Source organism: Capricornis sumatraensis, chromosome 10 (genome assembly GCF_032405125.1).
Source record: "Capricornis sumatraensis isolate serow.1 chromosome 10, serow.2, whole genome shotgun sequence".
NCBI lineage: Eukaryota > Metazoa > Chordata > Mammalia > Artiodactyla > Bovidae > Capricornis > Capricornis sumatraensis.
In genome coordinates this window covers 12,668,881-12,688,425 of record NC_091078.1, presented here as the reverse complement: position 1 = coordinate 12,688,425, position 19,545 = coordinate 12,668,881, and the positions used below count along the sequence as shown (strand labels likewise).

Sequence of the window (19,545 nt, the reverse complement as noted above, 5' to 3'; positions counted from 1 at the left end):
GGCATTGGAGAAACAAGGGCTTGGCAGTGGGCACGTTTTATTTCTCCTCATAAACTGTAAACAAGCAGGTAAATCAGCAGCACCCAAGCAAGACTGAGCAAATGGGAAACAGGAAGCACTGAACAGGAAGAGGGGATTGTGATGGAAAAGGACACGGGGCTGGGTGAGTCTTCTGGGACTTGCGTTCTCGACCACATGAAGAACTGCCCTGTCTCCAACCTAGAAAGGTGGCTGTGGAGAGGCAGGAAGAGGCGAATGCTAGGAAAAGGTGGGGAGGGGGAGGAATTCATCCTGATTTTTGTATCAATCATCAAAGGGAGGAGAATGGCGAATGGCAATGAGAAGAAGAAAGCACCATCAAGATGGCAGGTGTTTCCATGGCAGGGAACATTTAGGGAAAGCAGTGCAAACCTGAAATCATTCCTGTTTCACTGAGATGCTGGAGAGTGAGGGTGATGGGGGAAATAAGCACTAGTATTGGCAGACGAATCAGAGACGTAAAAACAAGGGAGAAGAAAGATGAAGAGGCCAAGAAGAGGAACCAACAGACGTCTATTGAAAACTGGCTTCACCTGCCTTTTCCTAGAGAAAGCTGCAGTCAAGATAAAGAGAGGGGAAGAAAGGAAAGAAGGAAGGGAGCAAGGGAGGGGGCAGAGAGAGGGGCAGAAGGAGGGAGGGAAGGAGAGAAAGAGAGCAAAAGAGTGCACACAAGCTCTATTTCATAATTAATATTGCTTTTAGCCTGAGCAGAAGTGGATTACTTTTGAACTTTGCTTTGGCAAGTCCACAGATTATTAGACTTTTTTATCAGTCAAAATCAATTAACAGAAATTTGATTTCAATCGACAGGATAAAGAGAAGGTAATCTTCAGGTTCATTTTTGATTGTGATGATACATCTCACATATGGCCTTAAGTACAGAAAACAGTCCTCGGAGGGACTCCAGCGGGAAGAGACTTGCCGGAGGCAAACTAACCACACGCGCCCCTCTGATTGGCTGCTGCCGTCATTAGTGCCACTGTTGTTTAGGAACTACACACAGACAGGGCATGGTGACAGCTCAGACTTTAAAGCCTATGTATTTTTCAAACAGCTTTTCAAACTGTTTTTCATGACAGAATTTTTTCAGCTCTATCATTAACTGCTGACAAGCTGACAGAATAAATACTCCAGCCTTTAAGAAGCCATCTAACGATCTCGTCCCCTCCTCCCCTGCGAGCTTGCTAGGGAGGGGAGCTGCTGGGCCCCTGAGGGTTGGTGGGGCGGGGGGGGCGATGAGAGGAGATGGAGCAAGAGAGGGACCCGCCACCAGGGGACCCGCTGCACAGCCCGGGCCCCCCTCCACCCTTACCTCATCAGCTTGGGCGAGGTGCTGGGTGAGTTCCGCATGCCTCCGTTGCGCTGCTTTTTTTTGGGTGACAGTGTCGACGGCTGCTCATCTTCAACTGGAAATACAGGCAGCTCATGAGATTATGAACAGTTTGAGGGCAGACTGTGAAATACAGGCAAGATATCAAAGGACACACACTTACGGCTCAGTCACTCACTAGGAATTCGTGGCCGTGTCTTAGGACCCAATGACAAAAACCAAGGCGTTAGTCAAAGAGCCCGGCTTAGAGGAGGTGAGAGCATCACCTCTCAACACTCCAGCATTTGAACATGCACTTTCAAAGACTAAAACAGTTTATAAACACCCTGCCAATAGAAAGAACAGAAATTGCAAAAATATGGATGTATATATATATATATATATATGGGAACACGCCATCATTCTGCTTAGAATTCATTTTGGTTCCTTTGCCTTGCTGGATGACCAAAAATCGCAGCAGCATGAGAGCTGCCAGCTGGCTGCTTCTGCAAATGAACCAACAAAACCGGTTCCTAATTCCTGCACGCCACAGGAAAAGAGCCTTGGAGAGGCAAGGATTGGAGGCCTTAACAGCCAATGTTTCAATCCATCAGGACTGGGAACATTGGTGGGTTCTGGCTCAAGAATCCCAGCCCAATGCAGCTCTTGTCCCTCCACCTCCCAGGAGAGAGAGCCTGTGGAGCTGTGCATGTGGGGTCCTTTCTCAATTCATTAAGACACGAGAAAGGGGCTGCAAGCACCCAAACGAAGGAGCAGGTTGCCATTGAATGATATCTCTGATGATGCGGAGGGTTGTAGGGAGAGGAGTGGTGGGCAGGAGAGCAGGGCAGCAGAGACTATTGGAAACCACAGGTTGTTTTCCAAATGTTTAAACCACACAGATCGCTAAGCAATGTGAAGCTCTGCTCACAAACAACACAGCATATGCTATTGCTTTTGCCCAAAGACACCCACTAATAAGCTCTGGAGATATAGTAGCCTGCATCGTGCCTCTTTTTTAAGACAGCTGCTTGATAATTAGCAGATGCATACCCAGCCTGTCACCCAAGGGCACCAGCAGCAAAATCCTAGTCTTCCTCTCCCCACCCCCATGATTCAGGCTAAAGCTGTAATGTCAAGAGGGAAAAACAGGATCCTTGGATTCTTATTGTTGACTGCAACACAGACTGGGAGGAAGCATCCCTGAAACTCAAAATGACATGCAGTTACCTTAAAGCTAAGAGGAGAAATATTAGCAGCGACAACATCAAAAGAAGCTTGATAGGTGTTAAAGGTGCACAAGGCTTAAGTGGGGGAGGAGATGCCATCTCAGCTGCTTGATATTATCCAGGAAGACCCATATCAGAACGTGCATGATATGGTACTTCTCTGAAAACACTAGATACACTTAATTTTATGATATATGGCCTCAAAGAGTTTATAATAATCCAGTGCTAGTGTTAGTCACTCAGTCGTGTCTGACTCTTTGCAAGCCCATGGACTATTGCCCATGCAAGAATACTGGAGCGGGTAGCCATTCCCTTCTCCAGGAGGATCTTCCCAATCCAGGGATTGAACCCAGGTTTCCAGCACTGCAGGCAGATTCTTTACAGCCTGAGTCAACCAGGGAAGACCAGGATAATACAACTACCCTCTAAATCTGCTTCCAAGTATCACCCTTGGTACACTCCTTTCTTCTACTGTTAGTCTGAGGTTGTCTTAACTTTTGGCTGACACAAGGAAATGGAACAAGAATGTAGTTGGAAGTGAGAGCGCGACTGGAAGAAACAAAGGCAGATCAATCACCTGCAAATGCCCTTAGCCCTTACACTCTATCACCTGCCGCTCCCCCTGCACAGGCGCCCCTCCCCCACCCACCCCGCCCACCCACCAGAGGCCCAGGCTCAGGTTGTGACCGTTATCAGTCACTTAGGTCTCCAGGAAGGACTATGTGGCTGGAAGGGTATCACATCTTATCAGAAATGAGTATCCACAAGCAAATCACAGAGACTAAACAGCACTTAAAAGATTAAAGGAAATAAATACAAGCCACATAAATGGTATTGAAAAAAATCACTTAGAGGTGATATGCATCTCTCAGTAAGCAGGCAGGCACTCTGTTCTAGGCCTGCATTTATCTTCCTTTCATAGGAGAGGGGCCAGGCATCCCAGGCAATGGTGGAGTAGAAAGGGAGTAAGATTAAGAGACAGAGAGAATGTGTATGGGTCTAAGTGTACTTTTGCACTTTCCCCACCTTGGGATGGGGCAGAAAGTCTTGCGCTGACTACCCATGTAATACAAAGTCATCTTTTAATACGGGCCACTTGCAAGGGTTGTATTTTGTTCAAGATGACCTGGATTAGTTGAGTAGCATGATGCACTAAATAACACATGTGCATGTGAGTTGATCTAGTAGGAGGTGGAAATTCTTTTCTTCTTATCACACAAGCCTTCTTATGGTTAGGATGAAATGTCCAAACATGTTTTTTACCTACCCTAGGCTAGCTTTATTCAAGCCCACCAGATGTTGCCACGGTTTTGTCCAATTACACAATACACGTGTGTTTGTAGGAAGTCACAGTCTCCGGCATTTCTGCTGGATTCTTTCGCTTAACTTTACTTTCCTCATTTACACTGGCTAATGATACATAACCCTCTCTTGTTAAGTGCCCATTAACCTGGCACCTGGTCTATCTGTGTACCTGCAGTGATCTTCAGATGGAAGACTTGCAAGTTAATACCTGTTCGCCAGCTCCAGGGAAACACCCAGTTCCGGTGCTAAAGTCAGGCCTCCTACTATGCAAGGAAACGATTTATTTTCATCGCAACTCAGAGAGCTCATCCATCATAATCATACTGCATTTAAACTGGGATTTGTTCTCTTAAATGAAATGCATGTTCAAAGGTTTCCTCGTGTACTGGAAATGCAGATCTGTTCCCTGAAGAGATGGGGCAGGGTAGGTGGGGGTGGGGGGCAGGGAAATGTCTCCAGCTTAAATATACGAACGCTGTGTAATGGAGGCCATTACACGTGGCTTGGATCCCACTAGAGGAGCCGCGATCACTTCTGCCTCCTAAGTAGGATATAAACCATATTTAATTATTATCCTTTTATATGGATTCCATCAATTTCTGCATATATAAGGAAAGCAGATTGAGGAAAACTTTTAGTTAAGCTATAAAATATAATTTTCATTTCGTGGCTTCTGTGACTACATGAGAGGAATAAAAATTGAATTTAAAAGGGAGACTTACTTTGTGAAAGACAAGTATCAAAGGAATGGGCTACTACCTCATGCCAACACACATGTCCAGGTTCCCAGTTAGTCTGGTTTCTGGCTAATTATAATACACCTCTGTCTCCGGCATTTCCACTAAGGTCCTCCTGCTGCGGAAGCAGTAGGAAGATAAGATCTTTTAAAGGAACCTGACTTACCAGCTTCTTTAAAACACAAACAAGTTCAGGAATCCAATGTGGAATTTTTATAGGCGCTGAACTCCATCCAGTCTCTGAGTACTCATAAAATTCAAGGGCTTGTTTTTGCACATCCCTAAGTATAACACTTAATGTGCTGTTGTAACTTCCCAGTGCTCGCTTGTCTAATAGGCACTGAATCTAACAGTTTTACAGTTTAGGAAGACTCCGTGCTAGAAAAATGTCAGGCAAATCTAATGAGCCTTCAGATCCCTTGGTTTGCGCTGGAGTTTAATTTAAAGTTACAATGATGTTTTAACATGTTTGCTTATACTTGACTAAAGAGGATTCATTATTTCAATGACATAACCTCCAGACAATGTTCTGGGAATTGATTTAAGATGTGGTGGTAATTCCAACAGCCTTAATGCAGAGCTGAACATCTGTAACAACATTTTACTCAACTTTTCATCGGCACTCTTTTCTAAGCAAAACCAAGGCAACGTCTTCCAGAAACACTGGCCAGAACTCCGGGCTCCCTTCAAGATGATCATATACTTTACTGCATTTTTTTAAAAAAGAGAAATCCCTTGCTTTATTGGCCTAGCCAACTTGCAAACACTGTGTCAAGGTTCATCAATGCCTCTTCATGGGCACTTTGAGTAAAATGGGGCAACAACTTCAGCTTGCCTACATAGTCCAGAGCTGACCCAACTCTCAGCTCCAGCCTGGGGCACATTCTTTTGTCCCAGTTTCCTCAACAGGGTTTAGGGGGATGATGCCCTCTGAGACTTAAAGGTGAGTTTGTTGGCTGCAGTTAAAAAATAGTTCAAAGCAAATAAACTCGGAAATGTAATAAAAGGCAAACAACCCATAAACATGAGTCAACTGGCTATCTCCATTACATTATTAATCACCACATCTGGCGAAACCCACATCTGCACACACTTAGCAGATCATTAGTAATGTCATATTCACACTGGAATCACTCAGAGTAAGAGGCATGCAAAGTGGTTTGAACGCAGAGGCATAGAACTAACAGGGCTTCCGACTGGAGTCCTGTGCAAGCTGCTAGTTTGGGGGGAGGGTAGTTTTAATGATTATTTATCATTTTGTATGGATTTTCTCTTTGGCATTTTGCTGCCCAACAAGCTAGATGCATGCTGAAATCCACAGTAGCACATCTTCCTTCTCCCCCTGAGCTCAGCATGTTAAGGTAGAACATTAAGGGGTGCAGTTATTAAAAAGTGGGATAGATTCCAGAGCTCCTTCACCTGGCTCGGTCACAAGCTGAGAATTGTGAGCTGTGTTCTTGAACTCAAATGGGTCTTTGGAATAGCGTGATCTAGCTCCAACCTTGACTGCCAAACAATAACAAGAAAAGAAAACTGAAATTAATCCTTTGTGAAATTTTTCATTGGAAAAGCTCCAAACCAGTTTTCACATTGAACAAAATTATAGTTTTAAATTAAAATGGAAGTTTCTTCCCTCACAGCTAAATTGCAGGGTTTTTCTCTTTTCCCCCCGATGACTTCTTGAAATTCTTTTCACTGCATTATTGTCATTGATGTCAGATGGGATAATGTGTCAGCAGACAATCTTGCTTGTGTCATCATTTCCCCAAATATACAGAGTTCCTTTCTCCCCCAAAGACATATACACAGACAATTCAGTTTTGCAGAAAGACCAAACTCATTATCTTCTAAAACCTGCTAAAGTGCATCCTACTGAATAATCATTAGAGTCCAAGTTATCAACCCTCAGTGTGAAACTATCGTTTCCATCTCAAACCACTGGCTTGGTTAGCTCCCTTGGTTGTGCGATCGCTGCTTAACTTGCATTAAACGCCAGGGGTCTGCCACTCCTAAGAAAGGGTGATGTGTCGGTCGCATCTCCTTGTATGATAAGTGATGTCAGTAAGAATCGGGTGTGTGTTTTCAGCCTTTCAGGACATGAATGTTGTTTTACTAAAAATGGCAACTTATGAAATTGTGGGACTAGAGGTTGAACAAGTGTGCTGCCTGTTTCCTGGGTTTATCAAACTTCCCTTCCTCCCAAGAAAAATCAAGTAAGTTGTAGTAATACAGTCACTTTTCAACAAACTGATTCATGATAGACAAAACTCAGGATGACTGCCTCAGACTTTCACTAGGAAATCTGGGCTAGCAAACTCCAAGGTCTTATAGTGTAGCCAGGAAAAAGAAATCCCTGGTTTGCAGCACATAATGGCACCTGTTTTACAAAGAGATGTTTCCTGTCTTACAATTATAGACCACCAGAACCCTGGCTGTCTGTCACTCAAACCAGACAGGTGAAAGAGTATGAATGTTCCCATAAGCAATGAAGGCAAAGTAAGAACAAGAACAACAAACGCCAGATAAATAACCCATCCTGTGAGTCTGGTCCTATAACTGCTAAAAAGGAGCACTTAATGATTGTTTCAGGATAAATCTTGTGGTGGGAATGTTACGTGCCATCAATGAGGCTGAGCAGCTACAATAAAGTAAGACAGGCATCAGAGCCAAGTTCTATGCCTACAAGGTCAGTAGGCAGCTCAAGAACACGGGGAAATTAAAGTGGGTGATATCCTGGAAGTAAGAGTTTCTGGTCTGACAACCTAGTGTGTGTGTGCATGCGTGCGTGCGTGCGTGCGTGCGTGCTCAGTAGCATCTGACTCTTTGTGACCCCATGGACCGCAGCCCACCAGGCTCCTCTGTCCATGAGGTTTCCCAGACAAGAATACTGGAGTGGATTGCTATTTCCTTCTCCAGGGGATCTTTCCAACCCAGGGATCAAAGCCACATCTCTTGCTTGGCAGGGTGCTTCTTTACCACTGTGCCATATTTTACCAAGAAGTTTGGTGAAGATTTTGCAGTATTATGGATAAAATCAATCCCCCAAAAGCTGATTTGTTTTGAAACATCATGGTGAATATTAATACAGAGATCATTAAAAGATGAAGGCTGCTCCCTACCCAAAGCAATGTGAACACTAATAATATCACCAACACAATATACATAACTCTCTACAACTGGATAATCACTTTACCATGTACAGTATCAGGCAGGATCATTTTACAACTTCTAGCTGAGAAACAGTAAATACATTTATATGGAAAACCTAGAGGATGGAGGCTGGAAACAGCAATGACCTGTTACCATGTAAAATGAGGGTGGGAAGAGTCCCCAAGCTGCCTGAGTCCAGGCACGGGGAGCAGCACCCCATGGGAGAATGAGGGGCAGGGAAGGGGAGGCTTGTTGGAGCTTTTTCATTTCTGGCTTTTGTGGAGCTAATAGGAGAATGGGGAGGGAGACTTTAAGGAACAATGGGTTATGTAGAAGTTAATCACAGGGTATATTTCTGACTCTATTCACTGCCTAGGAAACCTGAATTGTGTAAGTTTGAGGCCATCAACACAGAGTAATGAAAGAATTCAGCTCTGCATGGGAGAGAGAAGAAATACTATATAAATATATTAACAGAATCCACATGACCTGGTTTGTAATGTTCTCTACAGAAATACTGTGGCCTAACAGACCCTCAAGAATCAAATTTGGTGGAGTAGATGTGCCTTCTGTACCGACACACCCCATCTCAAACCACAGCCTCCTGTTCTATATGCATCCTGGTTAGAGTCCAACATTCCCCCGTCTCCTCTATCTAGAATCTCAGCTCAAATACCTTTACCAAAAACCTGACCTGTCATTACAACTTGCCCAGCGCTCTTGCCCTGCTCAGTACTCAGTAGACAATTTCTCTTGGCAAGCCAGTTGCCTTTGGTACTTTTTTTTTTTTTTGGAATGACTGTCTCCATCACCTCAAGGGCAAAGAAGGATCTCAAGAAAAGATTACCATGTATAAGCTTCTTAGAGATGAAGACAGAGAAAACAAGGAAAGTTTAAAAGCAAATACACAATGGAAATGAGAACCGCAAGAACGTCTTTGAAATTTCACTATGGAGTTGGGAGTTGGGAAGACAGTGGAAGAAAACTTTTACTTTGAATCAAACAGACAGAAAATGTATAGGAGTTCAACCAAAACAGCCTCTTCCCAACTTTCCTCTCCTTCTCTGCTTGCTACTCCCAGCGCCAATATGATGGTAAAAGCTTTGAGGTCAAAAAGTGTCTTTCTGCAACCCTGACACATGTAGTACATGTTTTGTGGGGACAAGCTTCAAAATAAGGATGAAATCTGCCAAGTTCCTGGCACCAACAGCTGCCGCCTTTCTTTTTATATTTCTCAAGTTCTGGGATCAGCAAACTATACGGTGGAACATATTTATGTAGTGCTTATAAGCTAAAAATAATTTTTACATTTTTAAGTGGTTGAGGAGAAATCTAAGGCGAATAATATTTCATAACACATTGAAATGATATGAAAATTTCAGTAGCTCTAAATAAAGTTTATCATTACATGGCCACAGTCATTTGTTTACCTAGCATCTCTGGCTGTTTGCACTCTACAACACAGATAAAGAACTGCAATTGAGACTGTGTGGCCTGCAAAGTATAGCGTATTTACCCTTGATAGCAAAGGTTTGCTGATTCCTGCTCCTATCTTCTCACATTTTCCTAGCTTTCCAGTTTTCAAAAAGGACAATGCTCTTTCCAATCTGCCAAGATAGCCAGACAATGAAAGCAACACATACGGAACTCACTTCCAGTGCACAGATGTGGAAAAGTCAGGAGGGAAGTCGGGAGGGATGAAAGTATAAATAGTTTAGAGCCTTGAATGTCCTTCCCACCAAATCCGCTATTTGTCTGGCAGGCTCCTTTGCCTTGGGGGAGACCAGCCAGGTGAGTTTCTCATTTTCCCATGCAAGCTAAGTTAGAGCCCTCCACCGTGCACTTTCAGAATCAAGGCCAACCACATCCACCATGAGCAATTCCTCGGAGCTGTCAGTGTGTGCTCCAAGTCCACCCGGCAAGAGCCCATCCAAGACAACAGATTAACCATTAGACTAGATATGTTGAAAATATACAGCGTCAACCTTTCCCCAGCTAGCTCAGAGCGATATATAGATGATTATTTCAACCGTCAGCTGCCGCATAGATTTAAACCCCTGCACAATAACTCCCGGATTCATCTGCCCCTTGTCAAACTTGCACAGCTTTACTTGGAGGATACGTGGTGTGGCAGTTTCACTGTGAACCCAGAATGATCCAGACGGCTGCTGTCTTTTTGTTAACAGGAAGCCAAACTGATGAGTTTGTAATGCATTTCTTATCAAAAGTACTTTCAGAAGAGAAAATGTGCGCCATACGTTTGGCTAGAATTTCACATCAACTAGATTATGGGCTTAATCAGAACATCTCTGTGATTTTCTTGGGGAAACAGATAACTTCTGCATTCATCCCATTCAAGTCACCTTATGCCCATAAGAGATGTATATATGAATTTATAATTATTCTTGATTTTTTTCCCCTCCTGCAGTATACTTGATAAAAATCATCAGCTGGAGTCTACGAAGCTATGGTGCTTAATAGGTTCAAGCATGCTAGTATAGATTTTAAAGTTAATGCTGTTCTTTTTGAGCTGTGTGTCTGAAATGATCATTGTGAATAAAGGGATTGTAATTTTCAACTCAAATGTTTAACAAAGACAAAATGAACTGTAATGGAATTTATGGAGTCTGTGAAGGAACTCTCTAATATGGTTTATTATCGAATAGGTTTGGATTTACTGTAGGACAAACTGGTCTCTCTGAAATGTATCAAGAGAAAATGCCTGGAAGGTGCTGAACACTGTTCCTGGAACAATTCAAGTGCTCACAGACGGCAGAGCTGCCAGTTGTGTTGTGTTTCTTATTCTAACCCCTACTGACTTCTGAAATTCAGTACTTACATGCCAACACTAAAATCACTATTTGTCCTGCCTTTATTTGAAATTCTAACATTTTATTCATCATGCACTTTTTTGCATTTTGATGCTTTAGAATACTGCATGCACCTATTATTTATCTTGGGGCTTCCCTGGTGGCTCAATCAGTAAAGAACCACCTGCAATGAAGAAGATGTGGGTTCAATCCCTGGGTCAGGAAGATCCCCTGGAGAAGCGCATGGCGACCCATGCCAGTATTCTTGCCTGGAGAATCCCATGGACTGAGGAACTTGGCAGGCTACAAGTCCACAGGGTCACAAAGAGTCAGACACGACTGAAGTGACTGAGCTCACATTATTCATCTTGATGACTAAGGTTTTTGGTGACTCCTTAAATTTGGTGCCTCAATCAAGTGTCTCATTCTTCCCACTCTGGCCGCAGCCCTGCCTGATCATTTCTCAAGAGTGTTCTAGGTACTGGACTCTGCCTGTGGTTATAGAGAAGTTATCTTAATTTGCCCTGCCTGTGTGTATACATGCTCCCTTGTTCGGAACTGGCCAAGGCAAATGTAAAATATGACTCATTCTTTTGATCACTTCATGCTGTCTGTATAAGACTGTTCAGGAAAATCCTTGCAAGAAAGGCTTCCTTGTGGATTTACAGATTGTCAGACACCCAAAGGAGTGGAGGAAAGATCATGCTGCCTCCGGAATCTGAGATATGCCACCAGCCCAGGGTGAGAAGCAAAGGGTCAGGCCTCTCCCGGACTTAATTTCACACCTCGCATCAAATTCTCCTGCTGAACACAATGTGTATTTACATTTCCACTTTGAGGCAGAAGTTTCGATTTGCTTACATGTGTTGACTCAGTGGTTACCTTCCTTCTCTTTTTGTTTCTCCTCCCCCTAAGCAGCTTCCAGTAAACAAGACTGGCAGAAGGTGTCAATCAGATTTTCATTTTCATTTTCACTTTGGTATTTATGTCTTCAGAATTAATGCTTGCCCCAGTGATTCTGTTTGAAGATCAGCCTAGGATCTAATTGTGTGTATGTTAAGTTATTTTCTAAACCATGAGACGCTGTACAGATAAGGACCATTATTATTATTAATATCATTATTATTACTGGTTCATCCATAAACACCATATCTGCCACTGAGCCAGTTTTGTCAAGAGCCCCCTAGCATTCTAACATGTATTCCACGTGACTGCTCTCTGAAACTCAGATAAAGGTAAAATGCATGGGTTTTTAGTGCAACCCAGGCACACTGCGTGGCCTGATGAAGAATGCCCTGCCAGAACACTTTAGAAATACTGTATGCTTTTCACCTTGGGAGGGAAGGACCAGTCTGGATTGTGACTTTACACTAAACATAGCATTTAGTATATTTCCTAAGGGCACAGTCACCTTCTAAAGAGGTTCTCAAACTATAAAATCATCATCCGTATTCTATTATAATTTATCTTCAGACACAGCCCCTGCAACATTTGAAACTGGTAGTGCACGGTAGGACATTGCTGGTCAACACAGAGCAAGCGGGATGCAGGCACCGGGCTAGACTGGGTAGAGGCATGAGCAGGCCTGACCCTCCCTGGGCTCAAGGCTATACTAATAATACCAACCCAGGAGCACCCAGGTCTGTGGACTTCTCCTCCAGATCATTACTGCCAGAAGTCTGTTAGTGAGAAGAGCATGAAGACATGGGTTTGTGGAGTAAGGTGACCTGTTCAAGTCCTAACTCTGATCTTCATTAGAGGTCTCATCTTACACAAGTTCCTCAACACCTCCAATGTCACAAGATCCACGCTGGACACATGAGAACACCAAGATCTGGAGATGTTGTGGGCTTAAGTGAGATAACCAGTGACCATATGCTGAGGACAAATACTGTCTTGGTGTGCTCTGCATAGCACCATCCGGCTGCTCCATCAGATTTTATATGTAGGACAATCTTTAAAGATTATCTGTAAAAATATGGGTTTTAGCTTTTTAAAAACCTTGCAAAAGACTGGACTTCCATCCTAGGAAGGTAACTGTCTCACAGGACATGAGCTCACCAGCTCCTCAAATACCCCCAGGCTGCCTCCTGGACCCCTAGTCACATGGCAGGTACCCCATGTCAGCATCTCTGGCTCTGACTCCAGTGACACTCAAGCGTGCTATTCCTGAGACAAGGAGCATTGGGATGGAAGATCCCTCTACATACATCAACTACTACTGAGCTGCAATGAGGGTAATGGTTAAGCACATAGGCCTTGAAACCACTCTGCTTGGTCTGAACTTGAGTATCTGGTAAATTACCTAAATTCATTTTTTTCACCTATAAGCTGGGAATAATCTTTCCTCACGGGGTGGTGGTGAGGATAGATTGGAAAAAAATGAAGAAAAGAGAATAGCTTGAAAAGTGCTAAGAAGAGTTCCTGGTAGGCTCTTGATAAATGTTACCCATCATTATTATCTTGGCTTTGAGAAGTCAAAGTAATTAGAGCTCTTTCCCATCACAAGGCCAATCTGCTTTCTTCTGATTTTGTTCTACTCAAATGCATTCACAGACTCTCCTCTGCCCAAAGCAACTGAGCTGGTATCCAGCCACTGGAATAGGGTGAGATTCACCACCCCCATTCTCTGCGCCCTGTCGACAGTCACCTTTGTCCCATATTTCATATGGCCCCAATGAACTGCTCAGGTCAAAATAATTAGGCTATGCCAAGTGTCATAAAAACAAGAAAAGCCAGAAAATGTTTAAATGGGCCTCAATTGAAGAAGGCTGGAACCATTCAGAGCAACAACAAATGAAAGTCAGATGGAAACATGGAGAAACCCCACCGTTCCCTCTAAATTACAGGAAATTCATGTTGCCTGATTGTGAGGGGCTTTTCCTTGGATTTCTCGTGGGAGGTCATGGGATTGGGGCAAGTGCCTGGGAGATGATAGGAGGGGCAGGGGGATGATGAGGCAAAGGGGTGGCGACTCCTCATCTGTTCCTTCCTTTCACCTCCCTACTCTAACCACCCTTCAAGAAACAGGTTGGCTTGCTTCTTCAAGGGAGCCTTCCCAGATGACTATAACAAGGCAGAATCCTTCATTTCTTTAAAAGTCCTTTGGCACTTCTCATCTCACACCCCTTTGATATCTTTTTTTTTTTTTTGCATTCTAATTTGTTTCCCATTTCCCATGCATTCTCCCCAACCAGACGTGTACGTTTCTTAATGCAATCTACAAATCTCTGAATCTCTTATAGTGCTAAGCCCCTAGTAAAGTTTCTAAGAAATAACTCCTAGTTACCAAGGAGGTGTCATTGCATAGGGAAAAAGCACAGCCAAGTGGTGAGGAGCCCAGGCCTAGGTCCAAGCTTACCCACTGTGTATCCTTGGCAAGACCCTTCCCCTTCTGGAGGACTGGCATTAATTAAGCATAGGAGTTTTTCAGCTCTGCTTTGTAATGGTTCTGGGCTTAACCTTCTCTTCTGTTACTTGCCAGATATCACAGGAGCCAGCCATGGACTGAAGGCCTCGTAACCCTACAACCACAAACAATTATCCACAACTTCCTACCCAAAGACTCAACCCAAAGCACTAAAGACTAGGAAAAGCAGGATTTCTGGTCCAAGGGAAATGGTTCTCAACTCCTCCTTTCAATAGAAGAAACTGGAGAACTCTACAGAACACCAAAGCAAGTCAACACAAATCCTGAGGGATCAGAGGTTAGGCATTTCTTTTTCTTTTTTTCCAAAATCTTTTTCAAGATGTACAATAAAATAGATCCCCAAGTCTAGCTGGAGTAACAAGCCAACTGCATTAAAGTTATCTGTAATTGGGTAAAATTCACAAGTTGTATGAAATAACAAGGTTGCAAGATAATATCCGGTGAGGGCTAAATGATACCCTCTAGAGAGAAAGGGTGAAAAGGTCTGGGAGGTCAGGGAAAACAAGGCTGAAAACAAGAGTTGGATGGAGAGAGATGTCAGTCTCATTCACCTGCGTATCCCCAGAACCAAACACAGGGCCTGGCACGCTAGGGGCACTCAAGCTGTGATGCTGAATAAACCAGGGGTGGGAAGGGCATGCTGGGAGGGGAGGTGAGCTGGAGCAAAGGCAAGGAAGTGAGGGGTCACTAAGCCTAGGGACTAAAGGAAAAGCAGTTTGGCTAGAGTAGGAAGGTTTATTTAAAGGCACATTTGGGGGACATAGGAACACAGATAGTATACAGGCTTTGAAATCCAAATGGTGGGATTTGGATAATACTTGGTGATAATTTGAATCCTCTGGAAGGTATTTTTCCTTCAATTTCAATACTCAGATCCAGAGAGGACAGTATGAGGTTTGCATCTTGGAAAAGTCTATCAGAAATCCCCGTAATTCAGTTTACTTTCTTTCTGGCCACTTAGAAGTTATAAAGGTTCAAGACAAGATGCACACACATGTGCACGGAATTGATAAGGAAGAGGCCCCTGGCAACGGTCCAGGTCTATTGGAGGCCTTGATTTTACTCTAGAGACTGAAATATTTCACAGGAAAATAAAGTAATTTAATGCTGGGGAAAGGGGTCCTGTGAAACCCACAGGCTGCTTCCTCAAAGCCCAGCCAGGTAAATCTACCCTTGACCCTGGGTGGTTATTTCCCGTCTTCAACTATACATGTTGATCCCAGTCCATAGAAACAGAACTTGAAGCTACAAAACTGACTGCAATCAATACTTTGAAAAACATTTGCAACAAAGCCAGTGTTTTCAAGTGGATTCACTGAGAAGAAAATGTTGCCCCCAATCCTATACTTCATGGTTTCACCTAACCAATAACACTTCAGGATTTTCTCTGCCAAAAGCATATAAGTGGATAAAATAAAAATGTATATGATGTCATCTGGATCCTTAACCCACACCCCTTTAGATCAGTACGCCTAGAAAAAGTTTTTTTAAAAACTCAAAAGAGAAAAATTCCTATAGGATTCCCAAAATTAATGGTTTCAAAGTTCTAAATTACAAAAAGAGTAAAATATTTGCATTGAAATTTCTCCATAGTCTGATAGATAGCATTTGACAATGAAGAAAATAAACCCAATATATAAGTCATCCTGGAATGTATTTTAATTCCCCCCTTACATAATCTCAATAAATCCATTATCTCCTAAATAAGCCATGTTTATAGCAAACACCCTGTAAAAAAGCAATACGGTAGATTAAAGAAAAAAAATAGTAAAAATATGTAGTTATGTCTTTAAACAAATTTAAAAGATTGAAAAATTACCTGTGGGTGGATTGAAAACAAAAAACAAGAGTAAGTTTTACCTGTACATTTGTTTTTCCCCCCTCACTGTTGACAAGCTGATCAGCCTTTGTGTGGATAATCTTATCAGAGAACAAAAACAAAACACCCTCTGAGCCTGTTTGTCAGAAATTTAGTACTGGCCCAAGGAGGAAAGCAACCTTCTTTGGTTAACTTGGATTCCAAAGTAATTCTCGATGAAAGAGCATTACGTTAAAATCATTTTTATATAGCACATTAATCCAGAACAAAAGCCCCCTTTATAAAAATGACCCTCATTATCCCGGTATGGAATGAAGCCTAGGGAATTAATTTGTATAAATAAACATTAGTTAAGAATAAGACTTGCTGCATAACAATGATCAGATGGCAGAGGTAATCCCGACTTAGGGGTGAGAATATGGTGTTGCTTTTAACAACAGCAACAGTTATTTAACTAGGACTTGTTCCAAATGAGACTTAAATCAAGCAACTTGGATTTAAGGAAATCTTTGCAGTTTAAAGGTGTCGCCTTATTTGAGGGCTATCTCTTCAACAAAAAAAACAAATGAACATAGTTTTAGAAATTCATTGCAGAGAAATACAGGAGAGAGAATCTGTAAAAGAAAAAGCAGGGAGTGGACGGGTGAGGGTAGAACCTAGAGTGAGCCAGGAAGGTTTCATTTATAGAAGAGCAGCGCCACCTGCTGGTAGACCGGCATTTCGAGGCCCTCTGCAGTGTGGGGGCCATCATCTATCTTGCAATCTATGCATAAATACACAGCAGTATTTTTCAGCTGCTGTTATACATAAGAATTTTATTACCAGTCGGCAGATTTCTAACACACTGGTTGCAGTTTAATAATCCTCTATTACCTGAAGTATGGGTTATATAAAAACCTAGAATGTTAATTGTTGACAAACCAATTCTAATACGTAAAGCACTGTAAGTCACCCAGTAAATATTCAAATAAATCAAAAGGGATAGCTCTTTTTCCTCTAACAACGTGTTATTAAACACCACAACTTGATCACTTATATAAAAATAATGTTCATACATTTCAATGTACTAAGAAACAAGGAAAAATGCATCATAATCTTACTAATGGAGAGTTTTCCCTTCATTTACAATTTAGAGGAAAATGTTTTTGCAGAGAATATTTTTCTCATCTTTAAAAACTGGACTTAAACCAATGTGTCACTTAGGGAATTTTCTCATATAACAAAACCTGAGTTATAAACAACTAAGATTGCATCTATAAAAGGTTATATTTTTTAAATGGCACTATAGGAGTCACAGAACATGTAAGTCACTGATAGAGTGAGAAACAGTACCTGTCACTTTTTTTCCAGGAAAAGATCATACAAACGCGATAGCAAAGGAACACAATAAAAGGAAGAAACAGGAATGTGATCGGTGACTCTGATTATATCAGCAAAGGAAACTGTGAAGTAAATTAACACCCAAGCACCCAGGAAAGGCATACTGCGGCTTTACTGAAAGTGATCGGTATGTAACAGAGAAGGCTGGTGATTTTGTAAGAACAGAAATAAAGTATAGGCTGTGAAATCTGGTGGTGATAACTAATGACCGCACTACTTACAACTCTGATTTGATCTCTAACAGAAAAAAATAAAAAAGCACTCTACAGGATAGATGTATCCAATATGAACCGAATTTTTCACTTGAAACGAAAAAACCCCAAATGGGATCAAAGGGCCCCAGAAAATGAAAAATGACACTTCCTATGTTGCTTTGATTTGATCTCAAGCCAAACGACCATGCTGATAACATTCCATAGCTTAAGAAGAAGCTTGGATTATAATGGGAAGTGGGTGAGTGCCACTGCCCATTCAGCTGATGGGAAGCCTGCTCTAATTTCAAAAACTTATTGAGATTTAATCTCTAACAACTACAGTGAAAAAGAAGCTGGTGCAGCAACCGAAGGGGCATCCCTTAACACACACACACACACACACTCAATTTTGTTATTTCTGATGGGAACTGTGGAATCCCTCCACATTCCATTCTTCCACCTAAGTTGGGTAAGACATGTGTAAAGAGAATCAAACGTCAGAGTGCCTCCTGTAAGCCTACGGCATCTTCAGTTACCTATCGAAAAGGACTTGAGGAGGAGGGTCTCGAGCATGAGCAGAGAGCATCTTCTCTCCCGTTTCAGCTGGTTCCCACTCATGGGGAGAGACAGGGTTGCCAGCAGCAATTCCAGGCAGATGTGGAGGCTGTGTGGGACTCTGCAGTCTAGGGCTGTCGAGACTTGAGTGGGTCATCCAGTTTATTAGCACAGCAAGAGAAGGTCCCCACAGCTGACTGGGGTCTGAGTGATTAAAGGTACAAGGCCTGCCTTCAAACCAGTTGGGACAAATTCAATTAATGGGGGATCAGAGTTCGATGAAAGCAGCTTGTTTGAGTTAGAAATGTACTGCAGGCCTGAAGGGCTTTGTGAGGTTACTCCAGGAATGAAACAATGGGTTTGCCACGCATTCCCAAGTCGCACCTCGACCACCCAGACTCAAAGGCCTGATAACACATAGAAGGGAATGTATCAGCATCCCCAGATCTACCGCGGACTCCAAACACTGAGCCCACCAGAGAAGCAGTGGAAGAAAGAAGAAACAGTGGTCAATTCTGGATCCAGCTCTTCAAGACTGCTCCAGCGGCCAAAGGGAGCAGCTGCTCAGAAGCAAATGTTTTGGTCAAGATGGCACGAGGAAACGAGAAGCAAGACCTCTAAGCTCAAGCTCCTCTTGTCTCTTGAGATTCATGCCCAATAAACTGTGGAAACATAATCCCAACACAGTGTATATGTTATTCAGCAAGTCTGTGTTGAATCCCTACTGTGTGCCTTGGCTGCTGTGAGTAATACACTGGGAATCCAAAGGCCAGTGAGAGTTGTGAGTGCTCACTGTTTATTTCTATAAAGCTCAGCATGAAAACTGCTCTAAATGAGGCTTATAGCAAACTAGATGTCCATCAACAGATGAATGGATAAAGCAGCTGTGGTACATATAGACAATGGAATATTACTCAGCCATAAAAGGAACACATTTGAGTTCATTATAGTGAGATGGAGGAACATACAACCATTTACAGAGTGAAGTACGTTAGAAAGAGAAAAGCAAATATCGTATACTAATGCACATATACATGGAATCAAAAGATGGTACCGATGAGCCTATTTTCAACGAAGGAGTGGAAAATAGAGAACAGACGTTGAACACAGCAGGGGAAGGAGAGGGTGGGATGAACTAAGAAAGAAGCATTGATATATATACACATTGTTATATATGTGTAAAATAGCTAGCTAATGGGAAGCTGCTGCATAACATAGGAAGCCCAGCCTGGCACTCTGTGATGACCTAGGGAGATGGGATGGGGTGGGTGAGAGGGAGACTCCAGAGGCAGGGTGTGTGTGTATATATATACATACATACATATACATAGTTATCACTGATTCACATTGCTGTATGGCAGAAACCAACACACTACTGTAAAGCAATTATCCTCCAATTTAAAATAAATAAATAAATAAGGCTTAAAAGAACTGTTAACAGAATTGGAGAAGATGCATCCATTTGAGGGGGGTGGGGCAGTGAAGAAAAGTCTTGACCGAGATGGCCATATTTGAACTATGTGTTTAAATCAGGAGTCAGCAAGTGTTTTTCCGTAAAGGTCAGGTAGTGACTATTTTACTTATGCTC

The 19,545-nt window shown here is 42.5% G+C and overlaps 1 protein-coding gene across 24 annotated transcripts in view; it reads right to left on the bottom strand.

Moving 5' to 3' along the window:
* KCNMA1 (potassium calcium-activated channel subfamily M alpha 1) overlaps positions 1-19,545 on the bottom strand; it is a 762,349-nt gene that overhangs the window by 98,426 nt on the left and 644,378 nt on the right. For 22 of the 24 annotated variants that reach the window (XM_068982831.1, XM_068982832.1, XM_068982835.1 and 19 more), the window contains one exon: positions 1,352-1,445. In XM_068982831.1, the coding sequence (XP_068838932.1) occupies positions 1,352-1,445 (94 nt within the window). Of the gene's footprint in view, positions 1-1,351; positions 1,446-6,038; positions 6,126-19,545 lie in introns of all 24 variants that reach the window. The other 2 variants (XM_068982842.1, XM_068982843.1) reach the window with 1 other exon arrangement.